The sequence below is a fragment of the Haemaphysalis longicornis genome, unplaced genomic scaffold (assembly GCF_048455015.1).
Source record: "Haemaphysalis longicornis isolate Haplotype H1 unplaced genomic scaffold, Haemaphysalis longicornis Haplotype H1 scaffold_1, whole genome shotgun sequence".
NCBI classification, from domain to species: Eukaryota; Metazoa; Arthropoda; class Arachnida; order Ixodida; family Ixodidae; genus Haemaphysalis; species Haemaphysalis longicornis.
Window position 1 is genome coordinate 274,849,629 of NW_027526203.1, and position 23,241 is coordinate 274,872,869.

The 23,241-nt window shown below is 42.8% G+C and overlaps 1 protein-coding gene across 6 annotated transcripts in view; it reads left to right on the forward strand.

The window, feature by feature from the left end:
* The window catches only part of LOC144146129 (FIGNL1-interacting regulator of recombination and mitosis-like), a 42,186-nt gene that overhangs the window by 3,407 nt on the left and 15,538 nt on the right, over positions 1 to 23,241 (forward strand). For 2 of the 6 annotated variants that reach the window (XM_077678088.1, XM_077678099.1), the window contains exons 2-7: positions 3,928 to 4,007; positions 4,092 to 4,187; positions 9,624 to 9,761; positions 11,640 to 11,723; positions 14,019 to 14,182; positions 20,467 to 20,587. In XM_077678088.1, coding sequence (XP_077534214.1) covers positions 3,928 to 4,007; positions 4,092 to 4,187; positions 9,624 to 9,761; positions 11,640 to 11,723; positions 14,019 to 14,182; positions 20,467 to 20,587 — 683 coding nt within the window. Of the gene's footprint in view, positions 1 to 1,916; positions 2,019 to 3,241; positions 3,302 to 3,757; positions 3,798 to 3,927; positions 4,013 to 4,091; positions 4,188 to 9,623; positions 9,762 to 11,639; positions 11,724 to 14,018; positions 14,183 to 20,466; positions 20,588 to 23,241 lie in introns of those variants that run through there. The other 4 variants (XM_077678093.1, XM_077678117.1, XM_077678110.1 and 1 more) reach the window with 4 other exon arrangements.

Below are 23,241 nucleotides of genomic sequence, written 5' to 3' on the forward strand. Positions count from 1 at the left end.
TGATCAGGGTGGAGGAAGTTCTGTTTACAGGCAGTCATGTGGCTGCATTCTTTGAGAAAACTTGCATGTTCTTGTCTTCTGTGGGGTCACATGGCAGGCCATGCGACCGTGCAGGCCATGTATCCGCACAGAGAGTGCCAGATCATCCCCTCCACCAACTCCTGTGCTTGAGACATTCTCCACCCCGACACCATCCCCAGTGGTGAGACTTAGATGGGGCAAAAAGAACAAAAGAAGATCACCTTTAAGGCAGCAACATCCAAAGAACAGTTTGCAGCCATCTGTCCACTTCCTCAACCTGGAGGTCCTGAGTAAACTCTTCCCAAATGCAGCTACACTCCAGAGACCTTCCGCACAAGCTTTATTCTACAGTTGAACCTAGATTTTACAAAATCTGATTTTGCGAATTTCCTGAATTAACAGAAAAGCTTGAATTCCCCCCACAATTTTCCGTATGTTTATGCTTTCTCAGTTGTAGAAAATTTCGCCCAATTTAATGCAACAATGCACGGGTCACATGGAGGTTCAACTCTCAGTTGAGGTTCAACTCATTGTGGCCTTGCACAAGCATTGCAATCGGAATCGACAATGACCCCATATTGCCTTTGAAGACTGAACACTCATAAGTGTGCACAACCCTTATATCCTCTTTCTGCACCTTAACCGACTCGACCCTTGGCCTTCCTTTTTAAATAAAGGTGTTAAAACAACAACAAAACCGAAACGCCCCCCACGTTCCCCCTGTTCGCGTATCAGTGCATTGGCAACACTCCACTGTGTCACCTGGACGTAATCTGCTTTCGCTTCGTATTGCAATTTTGTCACGCGCTCTGGAAACCATGGAAATCATTTCCACACAGACCCCCATCAACTGGACCAGACACAAGGTAGCCATTTATTCAATCAAAAGTGGCCCAGCGCAAGTACTGCGAATGCATAGCCTATACTGTCTCGTTTATCACCCGTGATACATTCTACATTTGTGCTCTCGACCTTGGTATCACTCACAACACAAAAAAAGGAGACTTTCAAAATGCCCGTGTAGAGCTGACTCTGAAGCTCGTACTGTCTAGCTTGTATTTCTCCTCCGCTTCTGCAATGAAGGCAGCTACTATTACTAGTACTACTGCTGCTGCTGCTGCTACTTGCGAATATTTGTCTGTATCGTGTTTTACTTCTTGTACCCCATTACTTTTTGCCCATAAGTGAGTGCTGTTGGTGCCTGAATAAGTGGGATGCTTCAGCCATTAGTGGTCAGGTGATCCTGGAGCACCCGGGGCAGAGGTAGCCCTCGGAGCATTCTTTCCTCTATATGCACAGCTCTTCCATTCCTTATTGAGAATGCATGTTTCCATGCTCTATAATTTGTACAGCACCCCGTCTGACCAGTGCACGCCCTCCTGGAAGGCAGTGTGATCTCATACACCACTCCGGTGCAGCATTTCAAAGTGCCTGGCATGTCTCTTTTAACATGCTTCTGCCCAGCAGAAATGCTGGGGCAAAAGGAGCAACCTTCTTTGGCGCAGAAAAGACAACAAGGATGCCGAGTCTTCTGCCACCCTTATGTGGTGGTAAACTGAACATCAGGCACCACTTCAGACCTTACTGTCGTTTGCGACCAATTTGCCCCTTTCTTCCTCCTGCCACTCTTCATCTTCTGCAGCAGGGTCTTGGATACCACTGAAATGACCATGCACAGAAAACCACCTGCATTTGAAACGCTTAATACACTTTGTAATGGCATGAACTAATTGTTAGTGCAGACCACGGACTCTGGGGATAAACTTGCAATTGCGCGCTTAACCGTTTTTGAGTATGAGGACTTCACTAACAGCATCATAACTTTGTGTGCCTGGGGTGAATGATGCCAGCAGCAGCACAGTTGTGTACCTGTTACGAACATGTTTTGTTAACAGGGGGCCTCCTGGACTAGTCATCCCGGATTGTTAGTGGACAGTGTGGGACGCGATCTGGTGCTCGATTTTCTCATGCATTCCTACAGGACCTTCAATCCGAAGGCAAGTTTCGGACTTCCCGTCAAGCCCGTCTCTGATGTGTATACTGTTTCTTCAGCGCTAACATAATTTTTCGCCGCAATGATAGCTTATCGCAAGTTTTATTAAGTGCGTATTTTTTGTTCAAAGGGGCCCTGAAGATAAAATACTACTTTGTTTAATTTGAAAGAACTATTCTTGAGTGCGTCACTCAGCTCCATTCCAGCCATGAAAGACATTTTTCAACCAAAAAAAATTGCAAGAAGTACTGAAAAACTTGTAAATTTGGCTCTACAGCAACGTGTTATGGGTAGGAGTGACGTCACGTGAGCCAACACTAAAGACTTTTATCATTGTGTTAACTGCGTGTTAGCATTCAAGTGATGCGATGAAACGGAACTGCAGGCCTCGCTACAATCATCCAGTCATGTGTCATAGCGATGGGTGTGTTCGGCGGCCGCCAATCGCACCAGCAAGACTCTGTGACATCATAGAAAAGTTGCCGGAAAGTGGCTAGGGAGTCGCCACTGTTTCACGTGTTTTCTCTAACATTTCCACTATTTTTTCGAAGTTTGCGACCAAATTGGTGTCATTTTTATCGCTACACAGCAGTATTTCTGGCGAACTAAAGTTATATTTTGCCTTCATGGCCCCTTTAAATGGAAGAAAGGCTTTACAGGTCCATTGAGTGAAAAAGCCGACGGGGCAGCGTCTGTAGCGTCGAAGCGGCGCATAAACGGCATGCGCATGGAGTGCGGCGGATGCGCTGCATATTAGTATGAAACTCTATGGCCCCGCTACTGGAGTCACCAATTAAGCTGCGCTTATTTTAAAAGCCTTTAGTCACACTACCAAAGGAGCAGAACAACACAAATAAAGCGAGCGTAGAGCAAACGTAACTCGCAGCGCTGTTTTTGTTTTCATGGTAACTTTAAATATTTTAATGTATTTTTGTTAGACCTTTTTAATAACTACAATAATTATTAAATATAATATCAATACCATCGGTAACGGATGTTTGGTATCAAGAAAAAAACTAATTTGGGGCGGGAAACGATATATCGTCTGTTAACGTTGTACTGGCGGAATGCTTTTTGGCGGGATAGTTGTTTTGCAATGGAGTATTCGGATGCGTGTAGACGTGTGTGCGAAATTCACTCTGTCGCACTTATCACTTGGATGCCTATGTTGTTGTTAGCTGTTGAGAACTAATATAGGCATCTTTCTTTTTGTATCCTATTCCAAAGTAATGAAGCATGCCGTCTGGAAAGCAGGATCACTTGACTCAAAACGTCGCAGCCTTGATTGTATCCTTTACCGTCTGTGGTTTGTTCCGTTCTTCTGCACGCTTAGAAAAAAAGAAGTAAAGACAGCGCTGTCGTACCACCAAGCTCACTTATGCTAGCCAGAACACAAATTTCGCTTCGAGAAGAAAAAAGAACACATTTTGTCGGCTCTGCTCTGCGCCCACGCTCTGCGCCGACGTTATTACGGATAACAAATTTAGTTGTCAGGTGCGAATTACGTACAGTGCGCTTGACTGCAGTACGTGCGTGGTTCGTACTTAAAACGAGAATAAACAAAATTCCGCCGTCACAAGAGGTGCGCCGCTGAGGGCTGCTTGCGAAGCAGTGCATTTTGCAGACGAGTAAAATAATATAACTGCTGGCGTTTTGAACAGTGTTTCGATGCCGTGGCTTTAATGTCCGCATTTGAGGTGTTTAACCTCGTCGGTCCCATGCACCACCTTAACCTTTCTTTAGTCCTGTGTCGAGGGCGGCGCAGACGAGTTGACCTACGCAGGTGAGAGTTAGTGCGACAGAACGCATTTGCCCAATGTGCCGTGCAGTTGTCCATAATAATGTCAGCTGTAATTTAATTGGATTTGATCGCATCTGCGTTAAAACACTATTTGTGGCTTTACTTTCAACAGGACTCCTGAAGGACATATGCTTCGTGGATCCCGAAGAGCTGAAAATAAGCTGTGACATAGTTATCAAGGTCTTGCCTGCTGTAAGGTTGTTTGCTTATTGTAGTAGCTCATCAGACGCCCTACACGTTTCAGTAGTGAACTTATTTATAGTGTTTTTATTCAAGGTTCTCCAGAAGTTTAACTCGACATGCGAGAGGTTGGTGGGCAAATGTAAAGCCCACAATGCTTCGGCTGACCAAGAAATGATGGGCATGTTGGAGGTATGTCCCCGTAGCCCTGCCTTTTATTTGCTGTACCCATCTTCATTGCATGAAATTGCTTCCCACGGGCCTCCTGTGTCCGCTCTAGTTTGAAATTTTTATAATTTGCTGCGATATCATTTAAATGATTGCAAGAATTTTATTGAATCTGGAGGAATCTTTGTGCGAAATTTACCCAATCTCTGCTGTTTATTTCTGTCGGGCTTATTTTTCTTAGCTTATTCTTAATTGTACTGTGTACAGTGCCTTGAAAGAAGCAAGGTACAATTATCTCTCGTCTTGCTTGTGCAAGACCTTTTCTTGTCTTGCTTGTGCAAGACCTTTTCTTGTCTTGCTTGTGCAAGACCTTTCTTGTCTCTGGCTTCTGTTGGGCTGTTTAAGTGCAGAGTTGTACCAACTTGATCAGCTTTCGGCAGTGCTTCAGTTTTTATCTTCGTCATCAAGGGTTATTGTCATACCTTGCACCCAGCTTTGTCTCCTCATTTCCATGGCTCAGTCTGTAAGGATTATCCTGATTTTTGCTTCAGTATTGTTTCCTTAGATGGGCTTCGTAATCATGTCATTGTGATTTGTAGATTTGTATGTCTACTTAATGACAATATGTGAAGTTGCCAGGAATAATAACAGTCTACTATCACACTATGAACTGCAAGGTTTTCATTTTATCTGAACAGGTCATGAAAGGCCAGCCTTAATGTACAACACAGTACAACTGGATTCTATTTGAAAACACTCTTGGTAATATAATCGGATGGTTTCTGGTTGTCAAAAACCACAGAAAACCGTAATACTGCTCTCTAGTCTCCCTAGTTTTTTCCCCAACATTTGCGTTTCCTAAATTGTAAGAATATACATGTATGCAGGCAAGCAGGTGAAAAGTATGATTCAGATTTTTAACTTGTGCACGAGAACTGTGATGATGAATTGCAGCCACTGCTCAAACTCGTGTGCCATTAGTTCCTTGCTTGTTAAAAGCTGGCAATGCTGACACAACTCATGCAGGTGTTACTGCATGACAAATACAAAAAATCATCCCAACACAATATTTACTAATAACACTTACTACTTTGGAGGCTCTTCTACGTTTAAGTGCTCTGGTCTTTTGGATGTAACAGCATTATTTCATCTACAAAGTGAAGCACTGCTTCACATGCAATCGTACCCAAGGTCGTTTAAGGGGAGCTGGCATTTTTTGCTATAATGAAACACATTAGTGTTGTTTTTTATTATTGTACCAGGGTAGCTTAGACAATAAAACTTCAGAGATAGCACCGAGTGTTTTCCTGATTTTGTTTTTTGTATTTTTATTTTTTATGCCATCATGAAATGGCTCTTTTGACCTTGGACGATAGCAGGGCAACTATAATTATGCTTACTTTTACATGGATGGATTGCTTTTCAGTATTGAGTCAATGACCTAAATCATTAACTAGTATTCCAGTAAAACCTTGTCATAGTTCTGCTTAAAGTGAAGTCGTGTCTGATTTCAGAGCAGGAGCTCTTATATAAAGCCTTGTAACTGGTTAAGCCATGATACCATTTTCTTTGCAGCCAGTTCTGTCCACCTTAGTGTTGCTTACGAATTTTCGTTATTTGCAAGCTAATAGCTTACATTTGCGAGGGTACTAGTTATTTGGTTATCCATATCTTCGCTGCAGCTCAAGAGAACAAAAACGTAAAACAAATCGGCAAAACCACATGCAGGCTATTCATCCTTGATTCAACAGAGGAAGTATTGTACAAGCCGTAAGTTCGCCGTTGCAGGAAAAAATAACAAGAAAATGCTGAGCGCTCGTGACTGCGTGCCTTGCGCCGACCACTGAGCGTCCTCAGCATGCGCAGTGGCTTTAGCAAAAGAAAAAAAACTGGCCAAAACCCCTAGGAGCGAGAAAATGGCGAGCGCTCGTGAGTGCATGCCTCGCGGAGACTGCTAAGTCCCCGGCTCGTGCAGTGGCTTCAGCAAAAAAGAGAGAGAGAAAAAGAAAGAAAGAAAGAAAGAAAGAAAAGAAACTCTAGCGCTAATGCTAAAGATGAAAAGACGCCCTGCTTGGGAAAGGTCACCACGGCTGCCGCATTATCATTATGATAATTGGAGAAATGGCTACGAGTGCGCCAATCCTTCCCGAGACAACTTGCAGATCCTGCCACCACTGTCTCGAGTCGATGAGGATGATTTTGCATCCACCACAAGCCGTGAAGAAGACGACGACCTCTTCGATGCATATGATGACGATTACTAGCACCGCAGCTATGCAAATAAACAATGATACTGAAACTTAACTCTGTGCCCGGTAATCCTCACCTACAACAGCTTCACCATTCAAGTTTTGCGCGCGTGAGTGCAAGCCTCCCTGAGTTTCTTTTGTGCTGTATATGGATAGCCAACTAGCCAGCACCGTCATATTGATGGAGGTGAAAAGTTAAAACGCCCATGTGTTTGAGATTTTTGCACACGTTAAAGATCCCCAGGTGGTCAAAATTAAGCCGGAGCCCTCCACTACGGCGCCCCTCATTGTCTGTGTAGCGTCGGCGAGTTGAACCCCACAATCAATCAATCAATCGGCACCATCACTTTTCAAAGTTACATTTAAGTTAATCACACTCCTTTTCCTGTGTGTCCTTGAATCCATCAATACTACTACAGTTGAACCCCTTTATAAGAGACACGTACCGGGGAGCAGTTTCTGTCTCTTATACGAGATGTCTCTTATAAGCAGGGTACCATGTTTTCACTTACTAATCAGACCCTAGTTCAATGTGGGCACCGTATAACTAAAATAAGCTCAAAAGAATGCTACAGCATGTTTCAGAACATTCATTCTAATTTATGTTTGGCCCCCAGAATTTGTGAAACAGTTCTGAATCTTTGTGTGCTTCATGACTATTTGCACTGTTTTTTACAACCGATTCTACAAGCTTTTTTTCCTTTCTCTGTTTGTGGAAGATGAATCGTAGATGTAGAGTTCACAAGCCTGATGAATAGCCAGAGCGCACAGCTTCTTTTGCTGTGTGCTCAGGCTATTCATTACGCTTGCAGGACTCAACGTCTGTGTTTCCACAATGGAAGCAACTGCAATTAGTGACTGGTGGCACTGCATCTGAAGTTAAAATGTCTGTTACAAGTGAGATTATTGATTAAACTTCAAGGATGACTTGTCCCTTATAACCAATCTTCTACATCCACTGTCTGTTATAAAAGAGGTCGATTTAATGGGAAAGATAGGGCAGCCAACCATGTGGGTGAATAGTGTCTCTTATACCCATTTGTCTCTTACATCAGTGTCTCTTATAACGAGGTTCAGCTGTACTAACACTCTTTGCCATTTCCACAATGCCTGTCTGTGGCCCTTTCTATGTTTTCTTGTCCATTTGTGCTGCGGTAAAGATAATAGCTTACGTCACACGACTCAAAGTCAAAAGCTTTTAAGAGGAGTGCAGTACCATTTTCAAACTTCAGAACAGTCTTTAAAGGGATACACCAGGTTTGTGCACTGCTGAACTGATTTATTCAGTTTACGTGGTAGCATGCATGTTGATGTGATGTCCCTGTAATATTTTTTGTGCTTGTAACCACATGCCTCGCCACAGTCTTCGTAAAATTATGCAATTTAGCAGTCACCATAACTGTCACGTCTGAATGAAATGTTCTTTGGTTTTGGGAATTCATTTGACATCTGCTAACAGTATTAGATTTTAACTCGCCAAACTCATGTCTGCCATATTTCAAGTAAGACTTTTGACGTTTTATTTATGTTAGCAATGGATCTACCCAGCTCTGTGTTGTCGAGATTGAGGCTTTTGGCTTAATTATGTGTGCTCCAGGCTCACATTGCTTTTATAAGGTTGGCTTTTATATACATAGATGCATGTATAGTTGCCCATGTACGTATACACACGTCTATGTATAATATATTTACATATAGCCGTACGTGTATATGTGTACATACACAGATGGAGGAAAGAAAGGCTTGGGAGAGGCCCTGATATGACGTCCACTGAAGCCGGAAATGCCATTTTAAGGGGTCTCTTGTTTTTCCTAGCATTTTGCACTCACTTGCTACCTCCTGTGTCTGCCTTTACTCGCTTCCCCTGCTGTCATCTGCACCTGTCAACCATTCGGTACCAGTGCTGTGACATAGGGCTTGGGTGGGCCGGCCTTTTGTTGTTGTTGTTGTTGTTACAATGCCATTTCCCCAACGCCTGTGATAGGGTCCTTTTGCTGGGAAAATGAAAAAGCCACGCAACTCCCGCAATGCGCCAGATGGCTAGAAGGGCTTCTGCTAATCTTTAGTGTTTCTATGCAGACACACACACGTATGCGTGTTGGGGCATGTGTGTGTGTGTGTGTGTGTGTGTGTGTGTGTGTGTGTGTATATATTTATATATATATATATACATATATATATATATATAAGGGTAGGCAGTCAAGAAAGCCAAAGACAGCAACAGGAAAAATGTGGTAGGGAAGATATATTTTTTGAAAGAAAGAAAGAAGAAAAAATGCCCGGTTGGTGGGCCCCGATGGGCATATATATATATATATATATCGCAGAAAACAAAATACCTTAACATAAATACCTGAGAAAGTGGACGGGAAACAGCCCCGCCGGTAGCACAGTGGTCATTGCACCAGACGCGTATTCCGGAGGTCGTGGATTTGTATCCCACCTGGCGGGCATTTTTTCTCCACTTTCTTTCTGACTCAAAAAATTCCTCATCTGTTTCAATGACCTATCACATTCTTCCCTTTGCTATATATATATATATATATATATATATATGACTGTCTCGGCAGCCACCAGAAAGTAAAATAATTTTCGTTCAATGGTTCCAACTGGAGAAGTACAGTGTGTTTAAGATGTAGTTGAGATGAAGAGTTTGTTTCTCCAGAAATAAAGAAGCTTGCCTCCAAGCAACAGTGCGTGAAATTTTGATGGCATACACAGGATTTCATTTTAGAACGGGGTGGACCCACGAAAAAATCGTAATAATAAGGCAAAGAGAACAGAATATAGCTTGAAGTAAGAAAAACAAGGAAGGCTTTTTAAATTCAAACAAAAATGGCAACTTTGGGATGCAGGGGGCATACTGCATAACTTTTTATGCCTTTGTTTTCATTTTTTACTTTGTTTTCGTTTTTCTTCAAGAGCACTGTAAAATGGCTCATTGAGTCATGGTGAAAGCAGACGTCAAAGCCACGTGTGCGTCAGAGAAAAATTAATTCAGACACCTATCTCCAACGAATGGCAGTAAGCATGCTCCAGTGGAAAAGGGCTGTGGTTGAGTTATAAAAGATGCTTTTGGGGTCTTAGTCTTATGCATTTTTGTTGTGTGGGTAGCAAGAGACTGTCTTTGTTTGATATGGGAATATATGTAGCAGAAAAATGTGCACCCCCCCACCCCCTTTTTTTTTCCTTTTCTTCTTCAACCTTCTAGGTTGCGATAGTTTCAGTGGAATCAACAAAAGCGCTGTTTGAACGAGTTTCATGTGAAGAGCATGAAACAGACCGCAACATGCTGACGGCTCTTTGCTTTGGGCTTGACCTGGTTCATTCCTCCTACTCTCATTGGAAGGTATTGTACATATCTTAAAACATACATGCTTAACTTTTATGCCTCTTACTAATACATTGCTTGCTCTATGCTGCCATACATCTGAGAACGAAGATATAAGTTACAGGCGCATCTAAGCATTTTCTTACAATATGAAAATGCGTAAGCATCACTTCTCATTCAGTTGTGACAGCATATGTGTAGGTCGGCATGTTGTCTTCGCTGCCAGTGTAAATCGGCCATAAGCTTCTCATGGCAGCTGTCATCCTCGTTGGCTAATCCAGTGAGGCCATGGATTATTGTTAATTCTCGTTAAATATTAACGTAAAACAACATTGCAGTATATATTAAAAATAGCTACGAATGCAAAGCACTTTTTTTCCCTGCTTGTTCTTAGACTTCACAGTTCCTGATGGCAAGTGTTTACTGACCCCGTACTAGCTGCCCTCAATTCCACATCAAACATTCAACACTAAAGCAAGCAATAAATGGTTAAAATATTTTTGTTTGGACAGTAGTGACAATAATTATCTTTGCACTTAGAGTCTACCTGAAAGCATAAACTGGACAAAACGTGGTCTTTTGAATACTTGTCATTTAGAAGCTTAGAAGCCGTCCAAGTTTAGAAGCCTAACTTCAAGCCTAACTTCAAACAGTGAACTCCCATTAAGACAAACTCTCGCTTATTCCGAACAACGTGGAAATATTTGTTTGGTTTTCCATAGACCCAATGCAAAAAAAATCCGCTTAAGACAAACAGCCTTGCACGTACTCTTCGTTTAAGACGACAACTTTCGGGGTGGCCACCACTGCTGGCGACTCTGGGTATAGTGAACATGTGCGGTGGATCATTCACGCGACCAGAGGGAAAGAAAAGCAAAAGAAAACCACAGCATGAAGTAAATTCACGCCACAAAGGAAGGGAGGCAGTGAGAAAAAAAGACGCGCGGATAAAGCTACCACTTCGCCCACCGTCCAACCTGCGGAGCCAGCAGCCAAGCAACGGAAAAAAGAGAAAGGGCGAGTTTTGTGGCTGCTCTGCTCTAAAGGAGAGAGAGGGCAGAACTAGGAGGATAAAATAAGCAAAAAGAGTGACGACGGAGACTTCTTGTTCGCGAACATAGCAGCTGTCCTGACCAATGCCGTTTCTCAGCGGGAGCATGTGAATTGGTGTCGGTTTGCGTCGCAAGTCCCACCGCGTTACCGCTGAGAAAGCGAGGAGTTCGCTCTCTGTCTCTGCTGCACTGTCGCTTGAGGTAGCGGGTGTACGCTCTTTTTTGTCACTTGGGCTGGGTAAAAACAGGCAAGAGCACTTGAAGACAGCCTTCTATCAAGTTGCGCACTGAAAAAAAATGATTTTCTAGTCTTTTTTTCTCCATTGTAAGTCTACTTCATTCGGCTTGTTAAAGCAAGATATTTGCATGCACCTGGGCGTGTTGCCGGTTCTTTTTTGGGGGGCTTCTGATAAGATGAACTTCTGATAAGACAAACAAAGTATCATGGTCCCTTTGAGTTCATTTTAACGGGAGTTCACTGTAGAGCACTCTACCTTGCTGAAACCACTCTCCAACTGCCTGGGAAGCCAACAAGCACCCAGTGCTTAGTCAGGCCAGAGGAGAAAATCCCGTGTACAACAAAAGTGAATGAAGCCGGGTCTTCTGGGCCACCATCTCGGGCAACTTCTAGCAACTCTACCACTTACCTTAAAGTGTTTCCTTTTTGGTACCGTTCAAGAGTAAAGGAAACACAACCTATTTATTTCTAGCTCAGCTGAACGGGATTTGCAGCCCTTTATGCATGCATCTCATGCGCGTGGCATTGCTGCTGGTTGTTTTGTCCGGCAGCAGTTTTGTGCATGGGTGCTTGGTGCACGCCTGCTTTGCTTCACCACTGTCGCAGGCAAAAGCAGCGTATGGGACACTGCTTGGTGAAGTGGAGACCACCCTTGTCCGGCTGTCGGACGCAACAGTGCAGCTGCAGCTGGTAAGCCTTCGAAGATCAACACCGGAATGAGCTTTACACAGTGCGCGTTGCGTGCAATAGCTTGGAAAAATGGAGAATTACGGGTAGCTCCCTGCTCACAGTTTTTCGACAGGACATCATAGCCCTCGAAATAAGGGCAAAGCTCGATCCATTAAACATTTTGGGAGTCGTATGTTATGTGTGCTTCAGTAGGGAATTTCATTAGGTCGGGGAACCGAGAATTCTACCCCATCTGCGGGGTAATGTAGGTGAATTCCACTAAATTGAGAAATCGAGAAATCTGGGTTTAACTTCAAACTGGATGGCAGTTCGTGGCCGCTGGCAAAGCACTCAGTCATCGAATGGCCAGTCTACGCCATTACAAAACGAAATAAAAGAGTTCTCTTTGCACATGAAATAAAAAAAAATCGCCTTAAAAATATCACTTTTTCAGTTGACCTTGAGTGCTTGGAAAGCATGAATGGTAAATGCACCAGCTCCATTCCAAAACTCTCCTCCGACGACAAAGTAACGCTATGTCTTCTCAAATCTTAAAGCATCAGTGTAGATAAAACATATTGTTGAGCAAGTTGGTGCATACTTGTAAAAATAAGAGCGCAATAAACAACACAGAAGCAGAACTATGGGACAAGCATTCAATCGCAACTAAATTTATTGGAAGCGTCGTCACATACGAATGCAATCATTTATCACAGGGAGCATGCGCAGTTGAACCCCACAGACAAGGGGGGGGTTGACATGGGCACATTCAAAGTGAAGATTCTAAAAAGCCAACCTCGTTGCCACATAGGAGGCACAGATGCATTGCTGTATGTGGCAGCGCTTCCAATAAATTTAGTTGCGACGAAATGCTTGTCCTGTCGTTCTTCTTCCGTGTCGTTGTGTTTATCGCGCTGTATTTTTAAAACAAATAAGTGTAGATGTTCTCTGCAACTCTTTCTTTTCCTTATTTTTAATACATGGGTGCTATAGAGTGGTTGGACCACTCTATTCTAGTTCACTCTAGTCCCTTTGTCGCACTGTTTTACTGTGTTTCAGTAGCTTTTGGTGCACGTTAAAAGATCTGCAAGGGCTCTGAATTGATGCCCATATCAAGCTGGGGCAGTGCACCCTGCATCCCAGGTGTAGCTTCAGCACAGAAAGCCCCCTGCTTGAATTTTCACTTTGATTTACAAAGGCCATGGTGTTTTCTCATTAATTATATGGTTTATGCCTTGTCAGTGAAAGGAATTGAAATCTAAAGTTTGCCGAACTCTCGTCTGGTCGGGTAAAAGGTTCATAGTTAAAAACTTGTGGTCACTGACCGAAGGTTTATTAAAAGCGTAAAAAAGATGATATAGAAATAGAAAAGAAAATAGAAATGGAATATAAAATATGATATATATATGATATAGTCAGTAATATAGAACTTCTATATAGTAATACTTCTATATAGTAATATAGAATATAGAAAATTAACATAAATTGAAGATTAAAGATTAATATAAGAAGATAGGCTGGATTTCTACACGCATTCATCACTTCCACTGCTGCACAATAGATTTCAATTTGCTCACGATAAAATAGATACATTTTAATCCTTGGCATGTTGGCACAGAAAACTAGTGTAGTGGTCACCTTTGATTTGATTGATTGTAGGGTTTAATGCGCCGACGCAACGCAGGCGATGAGGCGCGCCGTAGTGGAGGGCTCCGGATTAATTTTGACCACCTGGGGATCTTTATCGTGCGCCGAAATCTCGTACACGGGCGTTTTTGCTTTTCGCCTCCCTCAGAAAAGCAGCAGCTGCGGCCTTTGGTGGAAAGCTTTGGTGGAAAGTTTGGTACTGTCTTTGCCTGACAACCATGGTTCCTGCTCTTCTCGAGCAAAAAGGTTACAGTTTTTTAAAACTCTGCTAGAGGATATCGATTCTAAATTCCCTTTTGTTTGCAGCCTTACAAACACCTGAGCACTTCAAAGATGCTGATTTTTATGGGCAGCCCCATGTGTGGTAGCACATTTCTATGGTCAGTACCAAACTTTTTTTGTCTGTGTGCTCAAACAAAGCAGGTGCTGGGGTAGTCGATATCAAGAAGACCTGCCCATATCGAGCTGCCCTTGCACAAGCATTTAGAGGAAACGTGCCAGCCATTGAAGCAAACGATTTTTCTTTGTCATGGAGCAAAAAACGTGCTGCGTCGCGGTGGTAGTCTTGCATCCCACTCTTTCCTCTTTCAACCGCTGTCATCGGAAGGATGACTGTTGGGTGTAAATGCCATCGTGAGGAACTCTGTGATGGTGTTCTCTTTTCCCCAGCTTCTGTTTCAGTTGCTGGAGCAGGTGGAGCTGTCGGCACATTACAATAAGCAGCCCGCCATCCTTGCCTTGGCCAGTGCGTGCGGAAAGTTGCGGGAGCTCGCCTTGCTGCTCCAAGGCCTGGATCTCAAAATGCTCATATCAGTTCGCAAGATTCTAGTCAAGTAAGCAGCATTGCACTGAACCAGCTTGCTGTTCCTATTTGGTGTATGGAAGAAATGATCGAAGTGATTTCCTAGACTCTACTTTCCTGTTGCTGACAAACGCCATTGAATTTATGCATGCACACAGCTGCAAATTGCACATGCTACTTAAAGCTGAACCTTGACTTAGCAAAACCCGATTTTACGAATTTCCCAAATTAGCGAACAAAGTCGAGTTCCCCCAGCAGTTTCCTGTAGGCTGAATGCTGTCTTTACTTCCCGAAGTTCCAGATTTAATGAAATAATTCATGTGTCCTGCTGACTTAATTAAATCTATGTTCGACTGTAGTACATTTCGCTCACATTAAAATTTGCCATTAGTTAGAGAGCCTGCAAGTTTTGAGTTTTGACTAAAATGCCTGGAAATGGCTTACATGAATGTTTATGTTTTTATAATAAATACTCTCTTTTTTCGACAGCAGTAATGACAGACTTCTCTTTGTTCACATGCACTTAATTCTCTCTTGTAAACAGTTACTCATTGTATAGCTGTAGGGTTAACCTAATTTATTTGTAATGCAGCTGTTTCTGAGTTCACTACATACATGTGATGTGGCAATGGTGGATAGTGTAAAAAGTAAACATTCGGCGGGAATTTTCACACAGCATGGAAGGTATAAACAGTTTCATTGGCATGTTAGTAGAAGCCCAGATCTGCATTGTCTGGGGCAGTATTTTTGCCTTTATGTTTGAAGAATTGTGTTTGATCCCAAAGAGTAAAGGAGGTCTTTTTTTTTTTTTAAGAGCAGAGCTATTTAAAGGGGCCGTGCAAGCAAAACATAAGTTTGTTTTATTCGAAATATTTAGTGTTTTAAGTGCCATCAGCGCTTGTCTGGCAGCAAACTATGGTTTATTCACTGAGAAATTAAACATTTTAAGCCAAAATTTCAATTCTCCCGCTAAATCGTGCATTTTCGTGACGTCGACAATAACATATCCAGAGCAGGGCCTTAAAACTAAAGATAGCCTGCTGACCAGGGCTGCTACCATCTCATAGACGGCCACTTGGTTTTTATCGCCCACTTTCGTAGGTGGCGCTGCAATATTGCTGAAGTGCCATTGTTCGCACTTTGCTTCTGGCTGGATTTCTATACCTGCCATATTTTTATTAGGGTTCATACTAATCGTTCCCTAAAACGTAAACTATGACTCGACAAACATAGCCATGTAAGTGACCGTACCGCTTATGTCAGTTGGTCAGTGTTGTGTCAGACAAGTCCAATGCGTCCAACAGCTGTGTTAAGCAGTATCAGCCGGCAAAGTGCCAAACTAACTGCTTCGATGTTTATGTGTTCATGCGTAACTTTAATTGTTCACCCCACAATTCTTTCAGCTGTAAAAAGAATGTGCCTTAAATTTTTAAGCGCAAATAGCTCGTTCGGCAAGCTTATAAGCCCTTAGGCTAATTTGCGTTTGCTTTTGCCGGCCTCAGCCAATAACAGCTGGGCATATGACATCACAGGTTCTGTTGCGGCAAATGAGCCAGTGGGATGATTGGCCATTCCCATTTTTCTTAATTATATAGCTTGTTTGAGCCGAAGTTTACATTAAAAGCAGGGGTGAGACAGCTGCGCATATTGCGCCTTTTTGATACAATTCCATTTGCCTGCGCCAAGCTGCTCCAAAAGCATGAAAATTGCGAAAATTGCGCCAAACTGCTCCAGAAGAGCCTGAAAGGCACGGATTTTGATGCTCATGTCAGTTCCGGCAGGGACGAAAGCCTCCCGCATCCCGATGACCGCTTTTATTTTCGGTCAACAGAAATGGCAAAAATAGAAAGACTGAAATGAAGCAAACGATAGCTTCTAAAACACGATTGCCTTTTTGTATGGATTCGCTGGAACGGCCTTCCCGATTAGGCATCGCTGTGGCTACAAACATGGCCGCCGCCTGATCTGCCTGCTACTGCCTACTTTACGCGCTCACTGCGCATCGCCGATATTTTCCCTGGTTTATTTTACGCTATCAGCAGGGTTCCAGTCTATTCATTCTATCAATTGTGGCTCTGAACAGTGACGTTAACGCGGGGGTATGGTTTGAGATTGGTGCGAGATAACGAGAAGTTGCACGGCTTGTAAAAAAGTTTTGAAATGTGGGGCCTACGACTTCGGCGTGGTTTGTCCTTGAGTGCGAAACGCGGTGCGTGCGTTTATAATCGGGTTCGTGAATTGAACTTTTTGGCTCGTTGTGGTGTTATAAAATGCTGAGGTGTTGCTGTACTTCGAAGCGCGATTGCGAGCCTCGGCCCGGGAGGGAACGGTCGGCACGAAAGTTGCGGGCTGCACTGCGGCGCCGCAACCTGTCCGGGCAGCGCCCAATAGCTACAGGACTGCATAGTTGCCATAGTACGCGACTAATAACACTTGATGTATGCTAAGTGAAATTTAATGCCCAAATCTAGGTGGCTAAACAGTAACGCTACTCAAATGACCACCGGGTGGACGTGCACCCCACGGACTGCAACGGGCAGGCTGGTTGGGCTATGCGACCGTTATCTCGAAGTTGCTCAACTGTTACCGTGACTACACTCGTTCATACAACGCAGCCTGGGATTACAAAAATAATAATTTTAGCATTAAAACGACAAGATAACACGCCACAATTGCAGAGCCCTTAAATTTGATAATGTTAACGGCAGTTTTGTTGTCAGTGTTGCGTACATCCGCAACACAATATCAGTAGTTAGGAAAAAGGTAGTGCAGTTAGAACTTTGTGATACTCTGAAAAAAGTTTTTCGCGTAAGGCTGTTCCAGTGTTCTGGGTATTCAAAACTGATTGGAATGGGTACTTGACCCTTCGAATTGCTGAAATTATGATTTTTTAAGCTCACAAGATGATGTATTAAATGTCCCTACCTGCTCCAAATCAAGATTCTTCTGCTCCAAAATCGAAATTTTGCTGCTCCGAAAACTGCTCCCAAATCTCTTTGGGCTGTCTCTCCCCTGTTAAAAGCGATGTCAGCATGATTCTAACGAGGCAATCTTCCGAATGAACCAAACTTGTGTTTTGTCTGCTTGGCCCCTTTAAGCTTGAGCTTGGTCCAGTGGCATTTGATTTGCAAAAAAAAAGAATATTGAGCGCACATGAGCGTGCACCGTGTGAGGAGCGCCCGGCGCTGTCCAGGCTTGCGCGCGGGCTAGCGCCACGTGAGGAGCTCGCAAAACAAAAATACAAAAAAAAAAAACAGTTCACGTGCGTCCGTGCCTGAAGTGGAGAGCACAGACTCTGAGTTCGCGCTACAGACGGCGAGTTCGCGAAGCCGGTTGCCGTGGATTATAGCGCATGCTAACGAGGTCCACTTTGGGAGAGATGTGAGAGCCTGCTAATTTTTTCAAACGAGCCGGGCCTACCAGTCATGGTCTTCATTCGCAGCTTGGGATCAGCTTTTCACACCTTCAGGATGCAGCTTCAGGACTTCAGGAGTGCATTGAAGCCCTTATCTGTAAACTGTTCAGTGGGGGAATAATAAACATCCTTATTAATATAAGATTTTAGCTAGCTTGGCTTTGGGTTGTAGCAGTAACAAAGGATGAGGTGGAAACTAACGCTGGGTGCCAATTAAAAATTTTAAGCCGATTAATCAGCAGGCTTTAATCAATTAAGTGATTATTAATTAGTTACATTGGTTTTTGAAAGGAAATGAAAAATTTCTTTAATAATAATAATAATATAAAAATAGAAATATAATATCAGTATGCCTCTAGGCCTGTTCACAGAAATTCCAGGTGAGGCAAGGTGATCATCGTCATGGCGCTGATGTGGCTGGGGCACTTATCACTACGTTCATCATTCACACTGTTTATTGAATCAGGATCGTATGCACTCGCGGTAATAACAGGGGACACCGATTAACCGTGGTTTCCTTGCGCCAAAGTTAGTGTATGCAGCACTAAAGCAATGTGAGTGCCCGCTCACAGTTTTTTGTACTGTGTACATTTGTATTTTGTACAGTCATTTCCCCAGTTTGTTTGGCTATCACCTTACAGTTCTCATCACTATAATCTCGGATCGTACTTGCATTGTTTCCTTTCGTGACTTAAAAGGCAGGTTAGTTGAGCACGAGTAGGATCCTCAACATGGTTGTGCAGAAATTGATCATCGCACTCTTAATTCATTTTGGTCACATCACTCCAGCCGATCGGCCGGTTAAAAAAATTAATTGCTACTAAAGCCTTAATCAATTAATCGAAAGGTTAATCGGACAATCGCCCATCCCTAGTGGAAACATGCTTCAGAGAATGAAGAGAGGCAAAGCTGTTGGTGACAACGGAATAAGCGCAGATCTGCTAAACGGTGGCTGTAATGAACTAGGCAAGCTGGCAAAATTATTCTCACGATGCCTTTGGACAGACAAGGTACCACTAGCCTGAAAAAATGCCAATACAATTTTAACATGAATATTGTTATTTATTTATGATGGTGATAATGATGATCCTAAAGGCCCATGCGGGCGTTACCTAGGGGGAATTGTATGAGGTTGCAATCAGAAGTAGAGGATATTTTCTGGTCAGAACGTAACAATAAAAGCATAGATGCTATACATGGTGATCAAGAGTGTATACCAAAGCAAGTATGTATGCCAAAATAATTTAGGAGTAGGGAAATGCCAAAAAACTTAAGAATTACCAACCTGTCAGCCTACCATGTTGTAAACAAGCCGTTTGCAAAGATATTACCTAACCGTGTAAGTAACACTCTAGGTTTCGAACAACCGAGGCAACAGGGTGGATTTAGGAAAGTTTCCCCAACAATTGATTATGTTCATGCTGTCAACCTCGTAATGGAGGAATCAGCGGAGTGTAATAGACCCCTTTACATGGTGTTCATTTTTCATGGCCGCTTTAAAGGGGCCATGCAGACAAAATACAAGTTTGTTTTATTCGAAAGGTTTTGTGTTTTATAGTGCCCCCGGCACTTGTCCGGCAGCAAATGGTGCCATATTCACTGAGAAATTAATCAATCTAGGTTAAAATTGTGATTCTCTTGCCATACTTGTGTGATTTCAGGACTCGGCAATGAAGTGATAAGTGCGCACATTCAAACGAACTTCCACTGCATCATTCGGCTCTGCAGCCTTGCTTGCCGTCAGTCCTCCCAGATGGCACTACCGTACTCATCCACGGACCGTCGTCCACCGTTGCTTTCTTTCTGACCGTACTTGCACCCGGCTTGTTTTTGTTACTGTGGAAAGTAATCGTTTCACGAAGCTTGGGGTATCCTCGACAAACACGTCGCGTAAGACAACGTCACTCGCGCCAGTCGGCCAGTGTCGTGTAAGACAACTCCAAAGCGGCGGACTGCTGCGTAGCTAAAACGCGCATAGTGTGCCCAGTACCAACAGCAGTGCGCATCGGTACTTCTATGCTTACGTGTATTTTTGTAACTTTCATTGTTTACCGCACCATTATTACTGCTGCATAATGAGTATGCATTACATTTAAGTGCAAATAACTCGTTCGGCGAGCTTATAAACCCTGCATAATTTGCGTTTGCTTTTGCCGGCCTCAGCCAATCGCACAGTTGGGAACATGTGTCATTATAGGTGCTGTTGTGGGAAATGAGCTAGTGGGTCGCATGGCCATTCCCTTTTTTCTTAATTATATAGCTTATTTGAGCGAAGTGTGCAATAAAAGTGGTGTCAGTATGATTCTAATTAAGCAATCTTTCGAATGAACCAAACTTGTGTTTTGTCTGCATGGCCCCTTTAAGGCATTTTCAGGGAAATATGAGCATAAATTCGCTAAAAATACTTCCAATCCTGCATTTTTTTTCACTAGTGGCTGTTAAAAAATGTACGATTGGGTAAGGAGGTTATAGGATAGGGAGGTTGCCAGCTGTTTGTCGTATGAGTGCCATGATAGCGATAATAATGTATAACAATTACACTTACAGTTTATGATAACTTGACACTACTATAACTGGCATCATTGGTCATGTGACCTGTGGGGAGGCAGTATGGATAATAAACTGTGATGATGCCCTCACTGCATGTTTTTCTGCTTGTTTCCTGTCCACCCTTACAACCGACAGAGACAAGAGTGTATTACCGTGGCATCAGCCTTAGTTTGCCTTCTGCTAGCCTGCAACACATGTCAGAAACTTGGAAGCCTTTGCTGCGCTGATGGATGCATTGATTACTTATTCTTAGCCTTATCACATGACACTGCTGATGTTGATTATGAATAATCGCATTATGTTATCATAATCATGGGGTTGATTTATTTTGCAATTTTTTTTTTTTCTAGGACTCTTCTTCGGTATGGAGACAGCTTGAAGATCGACGTTCGCATTGATGCATATGTGAAAGACCTGTGTACATATGTGACTGATTGGTTGCTAAAACTGGAATGCGTGCAACCGGAAAGTGTAAGAAACTTTAAAATTAACCATGTTTTATGTTTTTATTTCCACTTGTTATCACTGCTTTATATTGTTAAATCTGCTTTTCCTTTTGAAAGCTGCAACTAGTGATCACAGCGGTAACACATTCTGTGACCTATACTTTGTGAGTGGGCTTAAGGGACACTTACTGTATTTGCACGATTCTAACACGCACCTTTTTTTTTTTTTTTTTTTGCTGAAAATAGCCTTTAGGTCTTTCGTTATTGAGCCTATTCGAAATAGTTCAATTTGAACGATACCTTGGGAACCCATTTTTATAGCGTTCCAGGCGTTTCTGGAACAAGTAAAGCTATTTTGAGTTAGCTCAGAAAATTCCCTTTCGGAATCAGGTTTGTTTTCATTTTTGCAGCAAGAACATGATTTTAGACACAATAACACTGAAACGTGGGCTAGTTGGTGACAATTCATGACTGTAACTGGACTGCACAAAAAACGACGACTGAATGAAAAAGACACGAAGACCAGTGAAGACTGAAAACTGCGCTGGTCTTCGTGTCTTTTTTGTTCAGTCCTCGGTTTTAGTGCACTCAAGTTACAGTCATTTTTGACACGCGTTTGCATCACCTGGCTGTGGAAAAGGGGTGTGGTCATCGCGCATTACTGCTACCAAAGAAGAAAGCGTGTCACTCATAATTGCTCTGCATCAGTGTTTGGGTTTTGTTATCAGGGCGTGAATGGTGAATCACACGGTGATTTTCAATCGTCAGGTTTGCACTCTGACAGTAATATAATCCCTGAAATCGGCTGAAAGTATCAAGCAGTGCCTGTTTGCAAAGCTACTTTATGATTTTAGGCAATTTTATTGCCTTTGCACACGTTCTAAGTTGTGTTGTAGTTCTACTTTCCACAGGACCATTCACAAACAGTTTACAACAGTTTCGGTTTCGTTTCTGCATTGCGAAATTTATATTTGGTGCTACTACGCAGTTACCCAACTTCGAGCCTACCTGGCATGGCGCCTTGAGTGTCCGTTACTGACCCTCGAAAAAAGCATGCTGCTCCTTATTTCACCCACCCTAACCCGATGTCTGCGATAAGAACTTCCTATGCAAGTCAAAAGATAACACCCAGTTGCCAGATATCAGTTACGACGAGGAGAGCGATTTGCTCCTTAGTTGAACTCCTCTATTCGGACAGAGTCTGCAATAAGTTTTGTACTGTTTCAGTTCAAAAATGTTAGGTGGCACTGCAATGCAGGAGGCTCGTAGTGCTCATCTCTTTTATCGCGCAACAGCTACTCGGCCAAAGTTTGCAGGGCATGATTCTAGCACATCGCACCTCATCTCTCCAAGCAGGGCTACAATAGCGAGTCAGAAGAAGGTAATAAACTGCAAGTTTATGCTCTGAAAGATAACTGACAGTGAACGTCAGCAAGCATCAACCACCTAATTTCGTTTTCAACTCCATGCATGTTTTCCACATGGCGTGCTTGTCCCGAATACTGTGCTGGCTGTAAATGCAAAGTAAGTCATTGACAAGATGTTTTACGTCATGTGGGGACAAATTGGTGCCTCTGATGATGTCCAACCGCCAGATTTTTTCCAGGAAACCACCTGAGATTGTGCATTTTGAAATGATGGTTGGGCTTCACCGCATGACACTGGTACCACGCGTACTAGCATTTTTTGTTTATATCTGACAAACTGTTCCGCGCAAGTCAACATTTTTTCTAGGACGTGTTTTTGGAATGTTTCCCTACAAAATGTATATTCTATTTTTTCTACTATCGGTGGTTCGTTATACACAGCAACACAGCTTTTCTTTTAGCATTTTCTTCGACGCCGTGACAAAAAATTTTGATTTTGATTTTTTTTTTCTTCTCGCAACTGTGATGTACGAAAACATTTTAAAAACTGGTGTTCTTGGAAAGGGCATCAAATAATCTGCATTTTGTGTTCCTGTAATTAGTGCATAACCAATTTTTTTAGCAGAAAATGTTTTGTTGGGCCCCTAAAAAGTCGGTCAAATTTCCCGCGATGACGAAAGAGTTAATTTTGGTGTGCGTTACAATCAGGCTCAAAACCTAAATCTGCTTCAAAGCGACCAGCAGCATCGCCATGGCCCCAAACTCCTCCAAAAATTAAACTTATTCCAATTCAAAGCAATCCATCAACATTATGTGAGTGCAGCCATTCTTCAATGGGCGTTCCTTAGTCATCTGTTGCACATATTTCTGCTGCTGCAATTGGCACCTCATTTCAGTCATTACGGCTCCAACAAGGTACCACAGTAAAGCATCCATCAAGCGCAGGGTAATTATCCTTGTCGACAGTGAGGGGAACCGAGTGGCATCATGTTTACTGGGCGCTCCAGAGATATGAGTGTGCGACTGACAAAAACAAAGCAGAGCTAAACACTCTTAACAACTTTATGAAGCAGAAGGCATTATTTCTGATACAGCTGCGTGCATCAAATAAAATGTCTTATGCCAGGTTGTGGTGGTATGTCTTCTACATCTGCGTGATAGCATTGGCATCAAATAATTTTTTCGAAATTTTCTAAGAAAACTTACCTGCGCATTACAATTGAGGGCAACTTAGAATTGTGCAAATATAGTAATTTTGTATCGTAGAACTTGCAATACGGGGAAAAATAGTGGGCATGATGGCGTAGGGGAC